The sequence below is a fragment of the Brachycentrus maculatus genome, unplaced genomic scaffold (assembly GCF_059751285.1).
Source record: "Brachycentrus maculatus isolate JH-2025_06_01 unplaced genomic scaffold, ASM5975128v1 h1tg000395l, whole genome shotgun sequence".
Taxonomy (NCBI): domain Eukaryota; kingdom Metazoa; phylum Arthropoda; class Insecta; order Trichoptera; family Brachycentridae; genus Brachycentrus; species Brachycentrus maculatus.
In genome coordinates, this window is record NW_028281144.1 from 415,252 (window position 1) to 434,693 (window position 19,442).

The window sequence follows — 19,442 nt, forward strand, 5'->3', positions numbered from 1 at the left end:
TATCAATGGTCCTTCCTTTTTCAAGATTGACCATTTGACATTTGCCTTTTTAGTCACTTTGAGCTGCTTTACGAATGTTTGTCAACTCAACTGACTGCCGATTTAACTCTGGAGTATAGTGATGGATCAACGTTTCATTTGTCCATGTGAATCCGTTGTCACATATCGCATGAAAAAAAACCATTTTATTTATCTGAAACAGTTCCAAGTAGCCCTTTGAAACTTCGATTGATATCTTTAAGGTGTCAGCTATCCCACGTAACTTTACGATTTGCCAATACTATTTTATTTGCTTTTTTTGTCTTGCTACACACTTATTGAATGTTACATCCAGCTCTATAATTAATTAGAAATGAATATCGAAATGAATGGCAATTATTTCTCATTATCTATCGAATTTAAGGATATTCTGATTTTCCTCCATCCAAAGAGAAAATGCATCTATAATCTAAGTAAATACTTAAGTACGAGTGCAAAAATATTACTGTAAACCAGTTTGATTCAACTGAAGTCATTATCCTGCACGCATTTCCTTTTAGGTACATCATATGTGAGACTGGATTTCCACACAACAGGATGAATATTAATACAATATTATTATGTTATTATTGTTACTTAAACAAGCATGCAGTATAATCACATTGTTACAACAGCAAAAAAACAACTTACAGCACACTTTATAAACTGCAATACAAAAGATAAGAATTCTAATGTTAATTTTAAAGTGTACACATATACGAGAATCCATCTCCCTTGTATATGGTATACTTGATTATAACTTGCAAAGAATGCGGATGTGTTTTTTTCTTTATTTTCTATACGAGTTTCCTCTCATATCCCCCATTCATTTACTTTTCTCCTTTTTATAGCCTCCGGGAAGGAAGCTTTTGCTTCCTTGATTTTGTTGTGAATTTTTCCCACGAAGGCGCCGCCGCCGATAAATCGTTGCAGAGCCGGGAACAGAATGGGCAACACGGGAATTTGTGTTGAGTGCAGATTGGCTTGCAATTTTCCTTCACAATAAAAAGATTAACATGGCAAAATTGTGAAGGAAAACATGTGCTCAAAATGCAATAAATATCGTCATAATCCTGGGTTAAAATCCATGTAGAATGGGGAATGTTGCTCAGTAATAATCAAAACCCGCCATGACTTATCATTATCCCCGTAAATAAACTGGTATTTCACATTCCCGTGTCAATCAATATGTTCTTAATTCATGTTGAAATATCAATAAATAGCATACTTGATATCAACCCCAAAAATATACACCTAAAATATTATTTTTATGTTTTGTATTGACATTTCTTGGTGGAACTGCATTTTATAGAATAAAATAATACCGACACTAAACTAATGATATCGGTCACGACAAAACCCGGTCGCTGGCAAATAAAATTCACGTGGAAAAAACTACACACATAGTTGTCATTTTATTCAACAAAATATTGTTACAACAATCCTCATAAAGCATGATAAAAATAGTGAAGGACATTGGTACCATAAACCAAGCTAGGACACAAAATGCCGAACCCTCTTCTAGTGGAATGGAAGGTCTGTTGACGACAGTCAACAGTCCGGCTTCTCCTGAGGAGTTTTACGTGGTTTCCTCTCAGCAAGGAGCAAATGCTGAGAAATTCCTGATTAGCCAACACTAGATTATCCCTCTTGTTCCCAACACAGATTAAAATGCTTTTTTTTTTGGTTAGAAGAAATACAAATCCACAATGATATATAAACCTTGTACAATAATAATAATTATAATTGGCAAGATAAATAATAATAAGCAAAGTAAATACTAAATGCAATTCCCATTTAAAAAAAAATCCCGATAAAGCTTTTTATGACTTTATTGACTAAAAACTTTAAAACAAATTTATGTGCATCAAAATACTTTATTCCGGCTCTGACTTGTACGCTACAAGTTGAATAGTAAACTCTGAAAGGAGTTGGTTGATCCTTCCAGCATTTACATAGACGGCTACTAAGGCAAACAATTTACAGATCCTTAGTATCGAAGAGAGTTGTGTCGGGTTTGTAGCATTTAGCATTTAACCCCTAGGTTCTCACGGTGTTTTACTAGATAGCTTTGTCTATATTTTATCGATCGCCTCTCTACTGCAGTGAACTGGTTGGCACCTTTGGCAATCATGCACGCCTGGCATTCAAACAATTACAGGATCGATTCCTACATTAAATTGAAATGTTATTTTGCTTTAATATTTGTTGCCAAAAAGATATCTCATCTAACCGGACTGATATTTTCAATCGAGATAACTCTGGCTTAATCCTAACATATATGCATATACGGGTACATATCGCTCACTCTTTTCAAGAACGTCCTAAATAAAAAAAACTTGATTTTTTAGGAGAACGTTTTTAAAGTTTCAAAATATAACACAATGTGTTTAAAATAAATATCAAGCCACTTATTTAACTTTTTACTGTGCAACAGATTTTTTTAGGTAAAACCTGAAGGTTTTTTTCTATTTCAAAAATATTTAGTATATTTAAGAAAAATAATTAAACAATACCTTTTCTTCAAAATGCAAACACAAAATTTAAATATTAAGTTAAAAATATGCCTCTTTTGCAGGGATATAGAACATTTTCTGGGCATTCCGAAAACATGCACTACTGAACATTGAAGATTTTTGATTTATGACGTTCTTGAAAGGAGTGAGCGATATCTGTAAAACTCTCTTTGAGGGAAAGAGAGATAGATTATATAAAATTATACGATACAATTTTGAACTCGTGTTTCAAATCTTAGAGGTTTTATTATTTTCATTAAATTGCATTCATCATATGTACAATTTATATTTTATGAGCACGCTTAGTACAAGTGTATCACCATTAATTAATAGAATAAAATATTTCAACTTAAATTTTAGAAGCATACTGCGAGCAGAACTTTGTGTTGTATTGCAGGTATAAAATGTGAATTAAAAAAACTTACGTAATAAGAAGGTACGCATAAAATTAATGCACATAGAAACTTCAGTAGAAAACCCCTTTATTTTGAATTATTTAACTTGATATTACACTTTAAATATATATAATTTCACAAGATGAATATGGAAGTCTGGATAACAGGCTAATAACCTGTCATAGGCTGGTTAAGTGATTACTTAACACATGTGTAACATTCATCATTCTATCCTTGATAAACAGTAATCTATGGTTGAATTAAGAAAGCTTTTATGTAGAAGAGATTATTTAGATGTATTAGATGAGTATTCCATATTTTTCTTCATCTATATTGAGATGTCAAAATCTTAAAATAATTCCTAAGTAAAGAAACCCATATTTGTGAACAAGGATTCGACACACTCAAAATGTTGTGAATATTTCATTTCATTCAATCCTTTCAAGCATTAATGAACTCATTGTTTAAATACCTAGATAATATGAATTTAATAATAATTTCCGGTTTGTTTCAAAATTATTTTATTGTTGAGATACCGTGATCATTTTCTGTACCTCCGTCAAGGCAATCTCAAAAAGTCAATTAGGTATCATTGTGTACACATTTTTTTCTGTTTACAGTTAGCACTTATTTTTTTCGTTAATTTAATTTAATTTTAATACAGCCGCCATTACAGGCCGGATGATACCGTTTGACGTAAGCCGAATACCGTTCGTAGCAATCACATTTCTTGTAATACATATAACGATGACATCAACGGGGAATGTTTGAATTGATTTTGGTGATTAATTTAAGGCATTATCCTATTACTTTTTATGTTTCACGTGCCACACGCTTTTACCAACCGAGACGTGTTACTGTTGTACTAACCCTTTAGCCACGCATGAATGAAAACAACAACAAGTGTTGTATTATATTTTTTCTGAAATTAGGTGGGCCTTGATATTGGGATATACTATAAATCGCAACTCAATTTACTTTAATCACAGGTTTTTACGTAGTTGATTATTTTTCTTTTGAAAAACTAAGTTTTTCTTCGAAATAAATATATTGTTTTCAAAAGAAAAGAGTTATCGAAGGTAAAGAGTTAAAAAAATTAAGAAATATTTTTCTGTATATATTCCAAAAATAAATAATGAAGTGAAAAGATATACAATAAAACAATTAATATTGACACCATTAACTTTGTTTCACTTCATAATTATAAGAATAAATCGAAAAACTTAATTATAGTTTCCACTTTTATTTTATTTGACGAGTTTACGACCCAGTTTTATGGTAACCAAGATTATCCATCGAGTCTGATGATGTGGGTTAAAAAACATATTTACTTAATTAATTCCAATTGAAATTAAATCAAAAGTATAAATAAATTAGTTCGATCATAATAAATAAAACAAATTAAATTTAGGTAAGTCTTATTTATCAGAAACTCACGAATTCTGGGTGTGTTACAATAAATAATATCAATTTATTTATTTAGTGTTAGTATCCTTATCCAGAGTATTAACCCTGGATTAGGATATTTCAAATATATTTCTTGTGTGTTATGTAATGTGAGCAACGTTACAAATAAACTGATTTTTCACGATTATTTTCCACAAGAAAAACAAATGCTTTTCTAACCTTAAATAAAATCACAAAATGTGTAAAATCATAAATATTTATTTTCACCCCCCCCCCCTGGAAATCGAACCCGGGACCCCCAGCACGGTAGCTAAACACGCTAACCATTTATACCACAGAGGCAGACAAATGAATTGTATTTTTAGTATTTTTACATTTATTCAAATATGTTAAATACAAGTAGGAAGTAGGAACGAAAAGATTAACGGAGCCGACAGTTTAACGGGACTCGTTTCCTCTCTTTATTCTAGAGTCCAGGGGTTAACTGAGCGGGAGCTGCAATGGAGGAAGTCTCCTACTAACTGTCTGGCTATATTGTATGCAAGGAAGTGCATTGTCACACTACATATCCTTATCTGTGTACACACATAGACACACATTATCATGCCTTGCAGCAGCGCGAGCACTTCGTTCTACACCAGTGCAGTGAATTAATCAATGCGAGTAACGTGCACAAAAGTACTTTCCAATTACTTAAAAACACACCCATTTCGCATCCTTATAGTCGTATAAATATCATGTATACCCAGGGATTTTTTTAAAAATAAAAAAGGTCCCAAAACTCACTTGTTACAATATGTAACAACAGCTTTTTAATTTTAAAAATATGTTCATTACAATACCATTTTATCATTTTGACGAAATATAGAAATATAGATTGTAATTATGTAATTGTTTGTAATTGAAAGCGTAATTGTTTCGTCTAATTGATTTTTTAAATTAAAAAAAATAATAATTCTTGAAAAAAGGTGCCGAAACGCCGTTCCACCGCGTTACATGAAAAAAAAACTCTGTGTAATTGTGTTTCAGGGGCCCATCAGTTAAACCAAGTGGAAAATTTATTAATTCTTATGCTTTTTTGAGATATGATTTTTACGATTCTCTGATATCAACAGATTATCCACCTCCATAGTATAGTGGTTAGCATATTTTGCTACCATGCTGGATGTCCCGGGTTCGTTTCTTAAGGGAGGGGGGCGAAACAAATACTATTGTTTTCTCAATATAATATTTATTCAATAATACCCTGGGCTTATGCACCATTGGATGCAGATAAGGGTCAGTAGTAGTAGATATTTACATGATTTTATTTTTATTGAGTTATTTTATTTTAGTACAGAGCGTACCTTTTTAGAAAATAGAAATTTGGTTGTAGCAGAGTCACATACCACACATAAGAAGTCCGCGATAATTCTACGAAAAAAGAACCCAACTTTTGAGAGTATGCAACTGATAACAGTAATTAACGCAATTATGAGATTTTTTAAGCACTATTATATGTAAAAAAAATGGATTGTATTTTTACAAAATTACATAACACCTGCGATAAATGATACCAGGGAATAATCCCTAAAATGCTGTCCGTTTTAACTGCTAATGTACCAATATAATTAATTATTTAAAAAATTAAAAGCATGCATTAATACCACTTATTGAGTTTTATTTCATGACACGTGACTAGTTTCGAAAACTACAGTAGATTTCATCTATAGGTGTTTAAAAAATGTTTTTGTAAACACCTGCGATGAAAACAACTGTAGTTTTCGAAATTAGTCGTATGTAATGAAACACAACTCAATAAGTGGTATTATACAAGTATTGATTTTTTTAAAATAATCAATATGTCATTTTACAAAGTAAATGGCGAATGAATAAATAATATACCAATACGATGCATGAAAATTACCTTGTTGTTATTTTTGTTTTCATTATGTTATTGTAAAATAAATGTTTCATATACGAGAATAGTAGACCGAGGCTATTCGGATCGCAGAGTGAAGCGGTCAATCGGTCATCCTTGCGGCTACAATACGGATAAAAATGAGTGAAATGTATAATATCTAGCAGTACGTTATGAACCTACGAGTACATATTGCACTTTTCTTTTTATACTTCCGTTAAATTCCATTGTTCACATGTTGAAGAACGCCCTTTCATCTCGCTCTATTACTCAAGGCAGGCAGGTACCCGCTCAAACAATGCCAGCATTGTTGGAGAAGAACGATCGGCATTTCTCGCCCGAGCTGTCCGTGACCGCCAGTGCAGATTGGATTTCACAGTCTGTTAACATAAAGAAATCATGACATCCGAGTAAAAATCGGTAATTAAACTCCAATAAGACGAGCCTAAACAAATGCGATCATCGGTTATCTGTTTCGGTGGTCGCTTTGCAATCGTTCAGGAATCAACGGGACCGGTCAGTTCGACTCGTAATAAGCCAGGGATGCCGAACCTATAACACGCGTCCCATAGGTGGCACGTGAGAGATTTTTTATAGCACGCAATGAAGAGATTATACAAAAAAATCTTCCTTTATTTACAGCTGTAGACAATTAGTACATAATAAATATAATGCATCCAATAATTGTTGTATAAAATAATAATCTCTTTTATGTATAATAAATTAAACAAGGATGAACAAATTAGACAAGGAATTAGCATACATCAATCAGCCTTAATTATTATTTTATAATATTCTTATTATTATAATTATTCTTGCTTTATAGTTAGCAAGTAACATGTTCCAGATATCGGTGAATACTCCCATTCGGTGAATGGGAGTATTGAATCCAGACACTGTCCGGCTGTTATGGCAGTAAAATATTTAAGGGTTTATTTATTAGCAATGGTCATTTTCATAAGTTTTTCGTCGACGTTTACTGTGAATCATTATTTTCTTCAATGAACTTTATTAAATCAGACATAAGAATACTTACAGACGAAAGTAATACTGCGTGTATTGTATTAAAAGCTACCAGCTATGAACCCGATATAAACAAAAATTGGCATTTAGTATTCAATAACAAAAATCTCATTGAAAATTATGTTTTAAGGGTTCTATATTTTTTTTATTAAGTCTATTTTTTTTATTTATTTGATTTTGCCATTGATAAGTACTTGGTTATTTTTTGGTGTGGCTTTGTTTATATTAAAAATATGAAGATACACAAACGTTTGATGCATTTTTATTTCCATGGCATGTGGCACGCGACATATTATTACATTATTTTTTGACATCTCAACATTGATTAAGAAGAATATGGAACTCTGGGCAAATGCCCCGTAAATACGGGGCTTACGACAGTCATAGGCTGGTTTAAGTGATTACTTTACACACGTATAACATTCAAACATTGTACTTGAATCTCTAGAATTTTCACTAGAGACATCAATTGGTGAGATTAATTAGAGATAATCCAGATTTGTGAACAAGTATTTAGACACACTCAAATGTTGTACATATTATATTGATTTTTTTTTATTTTGGCGCTCAGGGTTAAAAAAAGGTTCGCCATCTCTGTAATAGGCAATATTGTAAAATTCATTCTTCTTTCTCCACGGTTTCCCTGATCTGGTTCAGCACGGGTGGGCGCTTATATCTTGGATCTAACACATTGTTTTTATCCAGAATCTGGGTGAGCAGTGGGCATACCGTTAGCGGAAGGTGATCTGCAGATAGCGAGGAACTTATTAGACGAGACACGCTACAACCGTGGCTGTGAGAAGTGACCAGGATGCCATTATGATTAATGAGAGGCCAATTCTGTTAATGGAACGATGTCAAGTATCCAGTTGTTTGATAAAACTTGCTTTATAAGTGGTACCTTCATACTCAGGTCGTAGAGATGGGTTGAGAAGAAAAACCGGGCATCGTGATTTCCTTCAGTTAATTGACTATTTAGCTAACTAATTAACACGCCGCTGTCTGCAGGGGTAAGCAGAGAGAATATAACGCCATACCTCTCTTCGCAAAAATTCTTTGCTTCTTCCACATTCATGACATCATCTCCTCATACATACCCGCCGTTATTTCGACTCCTGACCCAACCGTTTTCAAGCATTTGACATGCCTGATCGTGCCAAGTTTTCCTCGGTATTCTTCTGCTTATTTTACCAACTATATTCGCCTCATATATTTGTTTTACCGTTCTTTCCTCACTCATTCGTTCCACATGCCCAAACCATCTCAACATCTGTTTAGTTAATAAATATATATTTATAACTAAACAGTTATATATACTTAATGTGTGTATATATATATATATATATATATATATATATATATATATATATATATATATATATATATATATATATATATATACATATATATATATAAATATATATATATATATATATATATATATATATATATGTATATATATATATATATATATATATATATATATATATATATATATATATATATATATATATATATATATATATATATATATATATATATATATATTTAGCTATATATTTATATAAATTTATATCGTATACTGTACATATTATTATAGTATTCAGATATTTTGTTACTTTTATCCATTTTCATTTATTGTCGGTCTGACTATTATCAAACGCCAAGGGCAATTAGTACGACTAGTTTTTTTTATAAGCTTCACCAAGGGTTGGCGTAAAAGTTCTCGAAGTTTTCTATTCCACATAAGAGACAATGAGAAAATGTAATTTGTTCGAGTGTCTCTGGCGAATGAAAAATTCGTGATAATATTAACAAGCCAGTGTTACACGGGTATACTCAATCCCATAAACAGAGTACTGAACCCAATTTACAGTTTTGGAATCTTATTATATATTAATATAGTATTTATTTTTACTGCACAACATACTTAACATTTCATGTTTCCGTTTTATTTTCGTGAATCATGACTTTTTAAACTGCAATTATTTTAGTATGTTGCTCAGCTACCGCTAAAAAATACAGTTAATATAAAGAGGCTGTCTATAAAACCAATTTCTATTTGAAATGCTTTACTATAAATATATTTTATAAGTACACGAATCGAAAAAATATCAACAGATTGTATTACGTTTTTATAGAGTAACTTTTTATAGTATTTTCTGTACTACTAGATAATATATTTAATTGCCATTTTGAACATTCATATTCAACATACATCTTTGGCCATGACTAGAATAATTATTATGCGAAAGGTTCACACATATTTGTGAAATGAACATATTATGAACATTTAGCAGATTTGATATGGAAATAGTTTAATAAAAAAGTTTTGTTTGCTTTGCTTTGTTAGGTTATGTGATTTTTAAAAAATATACAAGCACTTAAGATACAATGTTGCAAATGATTTCAAGTATAATTAGATTATACACTACATATACACACACAGATATATATATATATATATATATATATATATATATATATATATATATATATATATATATATATATATATATATATATATATATATATATATATACATATATATATATATATATATATATATATATATATACATATATATATATATATATATATATATATATATATATATATATATATATATATATATACATATATGTTTATCAACTTGAGACGAAGCATTCTTATACAAATGTATAAAGTGATCACTTAAACCAGCCAAATGCTAGGTCGTTGGCCCTGGGATGCTCAGACTTCCATCTTCTTTTATTTATAAACGATAGATGCTTCATCTCAAGTTCAGACACCTATAATATATAATATATCGTACGTAGGATGAATAATCCAGTGTCTGACGGAATAAATAAAAACAAAAATATTGAAAAGGCGAACGCTATGGTTCTGCAGACGATCCGTGTATTCAATCAGTTCAATACTGGCATCAAGATAGGAAATATTTGAAAGATAAATTTATTTTTTCTGTGGTCGGAATGAGATTCCGTAGTTTAGTAATGAATGAAGAGTGCTTTTTCCCAGCCTTAGTGATTTGTTCATGTCAGGTTTAAAGTTGATTCACGCTAAGACTTTTATTGTAGGCCATCTAGACAATTTCCCTGGGTATAGGTGGAACCACGGATATCCGAACTAATTAGGGCTGTGTCCCATTCGGATTTAGAAAACTTCGGATTGGCCAAGAAATTTGTAATAAGTACACTCATTCAGCTCTAATGTTAATTAAGTACTATATGACGTTGTTTCTTTTAAGGTATGTGTATATTATTTCCAACTTTTTTTACATTTCAATTTTATATTACAAACAAAATTAATATTAGTATGTAGATACTTAGTAAATAAATAGATTAGTAACAAAATAAGGTTGTCTAGTTGTGATCCCGTGGTTAGTGTCGCGTATTCTTGAGTCAGAGTTTCTCAGTTCAAACCTACTCTATCATAATTTGAAACTTATTTCTAATAATGAGCCGCTTAGGTTCAGAGAAATAGTGTGAAATTGAAGTTTTTTTTGTTGTAAATGATAAAAACGCAAATATTTCTCTTTAAAAAGAAATAATAATCCATGTTACAATAAATGTGTTCTTTAGTTTTTGCGTGTTTTTAAAATATTCGGGATTTCGTATTTCTGGGGTTCCACTGTATTTACATACATAATTTAATTATGATCAAATCATGAATGAACCAATCATTATTGTCGGTCAAAAATCCAATGTTTGAACTATCGTATCTAAACCAATTTTTGTACTTTTAAAAACTAAAAATTGCATGGATTATTGCTTTTTATAAATTGTATTTTTATTTTCTGGTAACAAGAAAGCTACGGTTATCATGGTGTGATAAAAATAATAAAACGTAACTATTATGTTCAAAGCCGGAACCGCCTATTTATCTTTCAATCCAGAAAAAAATGTGGTACAATAATAAACTTGACCACAAAATAAATATAAAACTTCTAACTCTCTCAACCGCTAATAATTGTGGTATTTTATTAGCGCTATATTCTTATTTGGCAAATTCTTTTTAAAATATTTTTATTGAATATAATTTGTTTACAAAGATTTTTAATTTGTTCCTGATTAAAACATTTGTCGATTTATCTCACAATACCAAGTCTTATTTTAGTGTGTTGAAGTAAATATGATTTATTTAAAGCGATTTTTTATGTTTTGTTTTAAAATAAAAATATTTGGATCTACATACTAAACAAATATTTGGATCTACATACTAAAAACTACAATAAGCCACGACGTAATCAATCAGACCCTTAAATCTGGTCTTGTCAAAAGTTTACATAACTGTATGGCGTGTATGACTAAATGTTTGGAAGTAGAGGAGCTAGGAGTGTGTTAGGACATATGGCGTTACATCCTCTCTGCATACCCCTGTACAGAAACGGAGTGATGATAAAAGTAGTATTTGTTGATCATTAGATCTTCTTAATGTTTTTCTTACGCCATCTTTATAATATTATTTACTAATTATCATTTACACTAAGTTAATACTGTAAACAATAGGAGCATTTTTGTTTTATTTTAATTTATTATTTATTCCTTTATATTTTACAATAATGTATGTATTTTTGTAAATAAAATATTGCTGACATGCAATTCTAAGTCAAGCCGCAATAAACTTATATTTTTATTAATAATTTTATATTATTATTAGTTTTCACGTATGTTTCATGCGCGGAAAACAAAAACAACAAAAATCTCCCTAGAGATTCATTTACGAATAAATAATTAAACAGGAGAAAGTGACTATTTGATATCTTACTAGCTTAATATTGCTCTGAAAAACATCCCAAAGGATTTTAAACTTGGAAGCATAATATATTGACTTGGTAAAAATTATTAACTGCATTGATGTTTATTTTGTTGCCAAGCAAAAGTGACTTACATGGTCCTTCTGAACATTTTACGTTTTGGTAGTTGGTCACATTCTCCTGTACGACTACGGTATAACAATGGTTTATTTTAAGAAAGACAAATCAAATTTCAGTGTATATTTTTAATACAAATAAACCCCGATTGAATATATTGACGATTATTTTCAACCAAGTGAGGTTGGAGTACTACTGTTTTCATGTTACGTATACACAGCGGCGTGCACAGAGTTTATAATCAGGATATATGTATAGTAGGGTCGGTTAGGATACATTGAAAGCTGTCCCACCGCATGTCCCACCAGCTGTCCCAACCCAGATCTGATACAGAAGCATCTAGGCTTCCTGACAGACCTGCTCTTGTAAAGCAATTTAAAAAAAATTAGTTTGCGAAATTGATTGAAAATGTGAAATAACATAAAATTGTATCCCGATTTTTCTGTGAATTTACATTTAAAAGCTTTCAATATCCCTGTCACTGCCAATCAAAATAAATCCACGTGGTGGGTAGGATAAGGTGGGTTAGGATAATACATAGTAAGCTCTGGTGGTGTTTCTATATGGAACGCCAGTACCTTGAGGTAGGCACTGTTTTTCTTCCAATAAAGAATGCACGCCTCTGCGTATACATATCATTTGTATATTTAAACTGGTAGATACAGAAAATAATAATTATTAGTAGCGGTCTACTTCCTATGGCTCTGTATAAAACGGAATATTAAAGCTCTAGAAAAGTAGGTACCGAATTATAGGCCGTATACAGAAACTTAATTCGTGTGCAACGATAATTTTTATTCCCTATTAAATCGGAGCGCGTGACGTAGTGTTGCATGAAATGTGGCGCCGATTACATGGTACCTGGTCTACAGCATTAAGGGGGAGTCTTGTGTGACCTCACTCCCCTCGAGTGGATAGTGGATACATCTATTTCACGACATACGCAAATTATCCACATCAGGAAATGCGCGCATTTCAGAAGCGTTTTGCTATTTTTTCCGTTCAGCAAATTTCAACAAAAACTGCACACCAAGCTCACTGTCGTTATTTCTGAATATTTCGGGTCCACAATATTTGTATGGCAATAGCTTGTCTTATATATTAACTGGATGTAATGAAAATTTAACTAACAACATTTAGGGTCTCCAAAATCCTTGTTCGCAAATCTGGGTTTCTCCACACAGGAGTTATTTTTACATTTTGACATCTCAACATAGATGAAGATGAATATGAAAGTCTGGGTATTTGAGTAGTGTGAGTCAATCATGGGTAAAATACTGAATTTTGAATGAACACGTGTATAATGTGATCACTTAACCAGACTATGACAGGTCATAACCCCTGTAAATACCCAGATTTAAAGACACAGTATTTGAGAGATGTATATTTTTTCAATAAAACTTGAGCGTAAATATTTATGGTTAAAAAGTTATATTTATCTGAAAATTGTAGTAACAAAAGTTCATTGTTTACTTACATCGCTCATCTGGCTTCTTGACATAGAATTGACAATGCTTATAAATGAGCCATTATAATCTTTAAATCCTAATGATTTTTGGTAAACGATTAGATTTAAGAATTTGTCTTTTGGGTTGTGATTTTTTTGGAAATTCCCATATTCTTTTATCACCTTTAATTGATTGATATTCGTTTCCTTAACGATTAGTTTGATGATTAAATTTAATGAATAGTTATATAATATACGGCAACCACATTCTCATATTCAAAATAATATTATTTCATGTTGACATTAAACATTTTCAGAAGTTAAGCACCTGATTGGTGAGCCAGACTTTCGAGACGTGTCACTCCGCTGGGACTATGAAGATCCTCCGTATGAGGCAGATAATGAAGAGGCAAATGAGGAAGTCGCTGGTCCTCGAGCCTTCCAGGTCCACTTTTGTGAACTACAGGCGTGGGGTCCACACCGATGTAGAAATACGGTAATATACTTCCCTCCCATGGAAATATTAGTATTACTTTTTGTGTAAATATTTATTTTATACCTTATAATTAAAGCAGAAAGGTGTGTTGAGATGGTTTGGACATGTAGAACGAATGAGTGAGGAAAGAACGGTAAAACAAATTTATGAGGCGAATGTAATTGGAAAAAGGAGCAGAGGAAGACCGAGAAAAACATGGCACGATCAGGTATGCCAAATACTTGAAAGTGGTCAGGTTAGGAGTCGTAACAATCGACGGGTATATATGAGGAGATGCATAAACGTGGAAGAGGCAAAGAATGTTTGCAAAGACAGAGTGGCGTGGCGTTCTATTCTCTCTGCCTACCCCTGTGGGGAAGCGGCGTGAAGCAACAAAAAGTATTGGCAGTAATAATAATAATAATAAAACAACAATGAAAAAGTTAATTTAGGCACATAAAAGAAAATCATGATAATCCTTTTTCATTTTAAATGAAAGTGCTATTTTAAAAAATAAGATGCCCTGTGTACTTCTTCTGGTCCTTATCTGTACCCAAGTTGTGTGTAGGATACCGCATCTGATCAATGTGATGTTAACTTGATCATTAAGTATATGAAAGTAGTAGGGTGATCAGTTCCAGACCCTTGGATATAGGAGTGGAATATATTTGATGGGATGCTGATGACGTAAGTGATGCAGCTCAGGGTGAAGAATATTTCTGATATAAAGGCAATGGAATAGAGGAGGCACTTTAAGAAAGAATGCATTGGTATTGGCCATTCGGCATAGGCCTAGCATAGGCTAGGCCTCTCGGGATTGCATAACTGTATTTGTTATAATTTGCGAAAGCACATATGTACTGCAAAAAATCACCAAAAATGAATACATTTTTGTTTACAAGTATGTACATAAAATTCATGATTTAATGCTTATTTTTGTGCAATACCAATTTTATTAAAAAAACACATTTTCTGACCACAGGTAGTAGAGGATTCGGAAGAAATCAGCAACCAACTATCTGGAAATCAAGGTTTGATTAGTTCTCCAAAGAAAGGTCGTTGGGGTCGAACATACTCCACGAGGATTGGTGGCCTGCGAATGGCCACAACATACTCCTTCGAGGTCAGACCTCTCACATCGGGTCCAAAGGGACGCATGGCAAGGACTCAATTGCCAGCTAAATCCATTATTGTGCCTACCAAAGGATGTAAGTATTGTTGTTATTTTTTTTATTGTTTCCATGTGATTTTTTGAAGCACACCTATTTACATTATACTGGGATACAGGTGCCCTCAGTGGGTCGGAAATCTGTTGGAGTCGAACCCGAGTCCTTTTGATGTCGATTTAGGTACTCAATCCAACAATCAAATGATTGCTAACATTGATCTACCATAACAACAGATATCTTGATAAATATATTTCTGATTAATAACCCCCTGAAAAGATATAGACTGCATTGGAAAACTTTTGATCTACTAAGACGATTATTAGACATGCACCTTGGCATAGTTTTTATCGATTGTTGCGCGGTATGATTGATAATCCTGGAACTATCCGGAACATTGGTCTGTATGTTCCCGATAGTTACCTAAGACAGCGTCGGCATAGATTGTTTCACATTCCTATACACAGGACCAACTTGCCGATGGTTATGCCTATAGGAAGGGCTGCCGCTATGTTGAACAATATCTAATTGGATATTGATCTGTTCCATGTGTCTGAAGGAGTTTTCCGAAGCGGGATTCTTCTACACCTTTAGCAATAGTTCTTGCATATATTTTATTTTAATGTATTGTAATGTATCCGATTTAAATTTTTTATAGTTTGTAATGTATATAAATTGAAATAAATAAATTGAATTGAATTGAATAGTTGGGTAGTTACTCAACTTCAAAACTGTCGTAGCGTATTCCATCAGCACCAATTACAAAATGAAAAGATTTGTGTTCAATTTGATTCGGCATTCCGTGACGTATTTTCCATTTTTACATACCGCATCTTTACTATCACCTAAAATGGAGACTTTGGGATTATTCTTTAAAAAAAACTGTGAAACAGCAGCTATTTACCTGACTTGATAAGATTACTTCTACATGCGGAGATCTGCCATTCAGAGTACTGCAAGTCTATCCATCTTAAAGGTTAATAAAACAAGATTGATGAACAGGACCCTTACAGAATATATGAAGACTCGTGGGTAGATCTTAGTTTATCCGAAATATTAAAGTTTTCAGTATTAAATAAGAAAAGCATTCTATGCATAAGTATTGCCACACTGAGAAATATCAAATTTTATTGGAAAATTGTATTTCAAATGTTATTGATTCTTTTTTAATGGTTACAGTTTCTGCCAAAGCAACTCAGTGTCTGCCTCATGCTAGCGAGGTCGAAGTTTCAACAGGACCACATTTTGGAGGTCGCATCGCTGTGGAAGCAGCAGACGGAGAAAGGTGTGCAGTGGCTGGTGATCCCAATAGCGGCAGAGATACATACACCCTCCGGATAGATCATGAAGATTGCGGTAGCGAAGTGAATGATACCACAGTGGCTACTTTTGTGATTGTTCAGGAAAATCTTCCCATCCTCACTCACAGCACAAGAAGGTAAACTAAGCAATAGTTGTAAACTATCTATTTTCTTTATTTGCACAAAATAGTGCATAGCGTGTGAAAATAACACAGATGGAAATTTACATGATGGCAATGTTATGCTATCACCATCTGAATATTCAGAATGTAAAGTCATATGCTTTAAGTGCCATGTAGTCACATATTTTAAACACCATTATATTAGAGGTGGATAAATTTGCAATTACCAACACCGAAATTTAGTAAAATTATAAAATTATGCGGAATCCAAATTCCACATCATTTTCATGTTAGAAAATGCATCGAAACACGTGTCACAATAGATAGAAATAGTGCCATTTACCAAGTAAAACTTATATTTAGTAAAAAAAGTTAGTTACAGCACGGTCGAATTAACCGGAGTGGTGAACTAGCCGAGGATGGATGAGAGGAGTTCTACTATAAAGACATTTTATGCATTTTACTCAATAAAATGAAATTAAGATCTTTGTTGTTTTTTGGAGCATATATTTTATAGTGGAAATCTGATTTCACTTATTTGGAGCTCAAATTTTAAAAAATATGAAAACTGAAGTTGGTTCAATGCTAGTGGTTGAATAAAGTTAAAAAGCTTATAGCTAGGGAATTCAATCCATGATGATAGCATAATTTTTATTAAATTTGCAGATTTTTGGTGCTATGTTCATATAAACCAGAAACATTGACTATTCGTGCCGGAATCAACCTCCCATCTAATGGGGCGAATCCAAATGTTAAATATTACCGGCCTCACTTTGGACAAGTGGAACCATATGATATTCCAGATGATACAATCAATGAAGTCCGTCCAGCAAGATTAGCAGCCAGGATTGCTGAACCATCTACAGGTAAAAGCAATGGGAGACTTGATTCCAGATAAAATATGTGTAAAAATAAATATAATATGTATCCTACGATCATCTACCTACAATCACAATTTTCCCTAGTAAATATAAGTATGGTACTAAAAACCATGTATTAAAATCAAGTGAATATAAATATATATGGCAATTTTGAACAGCTAATTGGTTGGTTGGAAGACATTTCTTCAATGCACTGCTTATTGTGAAAGAAATCTTTTAAAAAAAATCATTAATCGCCACTTTGTGGTAATTTCTACGCATTTTTTTATTAAAATTTTACTTTGTAAATACCACTATTTTTTAATAAATATCTATTGACACGTGTTTTAATCCATTCAATATTATTATCAAACACCGTATTATAGTATTTGATAATGATGTTCAATGCATTGAAACATCTGTCACAACAGATTTTTAAGAAATAGTGATATTAAAAAGTAAAAATCAAACAATTATTTATAAACTAATCAGTTTAATTTTTTTAACTCCCAAATAGTACTATTATCTATCACAGTAAAATCTGTTACATTTCAAAATACTTGCCATGTCGACATACATTTTTGTAGCACAATCTTCTAAAAACTAATTAAAAAAAATTAATTAACTAATTAACTATTAGTTAATTAAAAACTATATATTATTTTAATAATAAATTACTATATTCATTCCAGGAAACACAGCACAAGCGGTGCTGATGGTTATTCTTGTAGTAGCAGGTCTGGCTGGAGTTGCTTTACTGGTTTGGAGGATAATACCTGGATCTAAAAATAATTCCGACACAATATCAGTGACATCGTACGAGTCTACCAGATCAAGAAACACAATACGGGCCTTGGACAATCAGTCAGATACAGCATCTATTTATTCAATTTCACTGTCAGAATGCGGTCATTGTGGAGATAAGCAAGATACAGATCTTGACAACACTTCTGAAGCTTAAAGAAATACATAATTTAGCTATGCTCACCAGAATGTATTAATGTAATAAAAAAAACAATAAACATTAGCACTTTTGCAGATGATTCTGGTTATTGCTAAATAATCAAAAATGCATATTTTTTGGCGAAATTAACAGTATATATCTACATACATTTATAAATATGTATGTATTATATAAAAGAAAGAAAAAATATTTTATCTGAAGCGTAAATTCCGCTGATACATCCAGCACATTTAACAATAAATATTATATACATAGATGGTCGAGTCAGTTCCCGATGTTTTACAAAGTTACTAATAAAATAGCGTTAATACTTATTTGCAGCTAAAATGGATTAAGTTTATTAACATTTTGAAGTTCAACAAATTAAATCTTTTTATTAAATGCACAATAAATAATAAGTCATATCTGCATGTTTTTCTATGTCTCTAAATGTTTGTACATACTTTTCAAACATTCATAAATGATTGATACTCATAAGATGAAAATATGAATTTGGTAAAAGAAAAAAACAAAATATTTAAATTCATATAGTATGAAAGTTAACCATTGATTTCATTAAAGTATTTTTTTTTTACCGTGAGCAATTAAGATTGTGTGATTAATATAACGTTACATAATAAAGTGATAAAATAAAATGGTGTAACAGTAGAAATAAGTTTGAAATAATTATGTGAAAAAATATTTTATTGTATTTATTTACTATTTTAGTCACCAAAGAAATAAAAACAATAAAAACATTAAATAACAGATATATTTATTAACCTAATTTTTATTAAATAGAATTTATAAATATCTCAAAAATACAATTTATATTCAAAATACATATTTATTGATATATTCTTAATGATCGCACTGTATTGAAGTGTTCAATATCCTCCCCTTATCGTTTATTGTTCACTTTGTGTAATATCACTTAAGAACTCGGTGTTGGGTTGTGGTCCCGTGGTTAGTGTCGCGGACTCTGTAGTCAGA

At 31.7% G+C, this 19,442-nt stretch overlaps 1 protein-coding gene across 1 annotated transcript in view; it reads left to right on the plus strand.

The window, feature by feature from the left end:
- Positions 1-19,215, plus strand: part of LOC148302978 (uncharacterized) — a 36,602-nt gene extending 17,387 nt beyond the window's left edge. Inside the window, exons 2-6 of the mRNA XM_088270766.1 lie at positions 13,900-14,078; positions 15,040-15,265; positions 16,403-16,661; positions 17,313-17,512; positions 18,199-19,215. Coding sequence (XP_088126892.1) covers positions 13,900-14,078; positions 15,040-15,265; positions 16,403-16,661; positions 17,313-17,512; positions 18,199-18,467 — 1,133 coding nt within the window. The 3' untranslated portion in view covers positions 18,468-19,215. The remainder of the gene's footprint in view (positions 1-13,899; positions 14,079-15,039; positions 15,266-16,402; positions 16,662-17,312; positions 17,513-18,198) is intronic.
- The last annotated feature ends 227 nt before the right edge of the window (positions 19,216-19,442 follow it).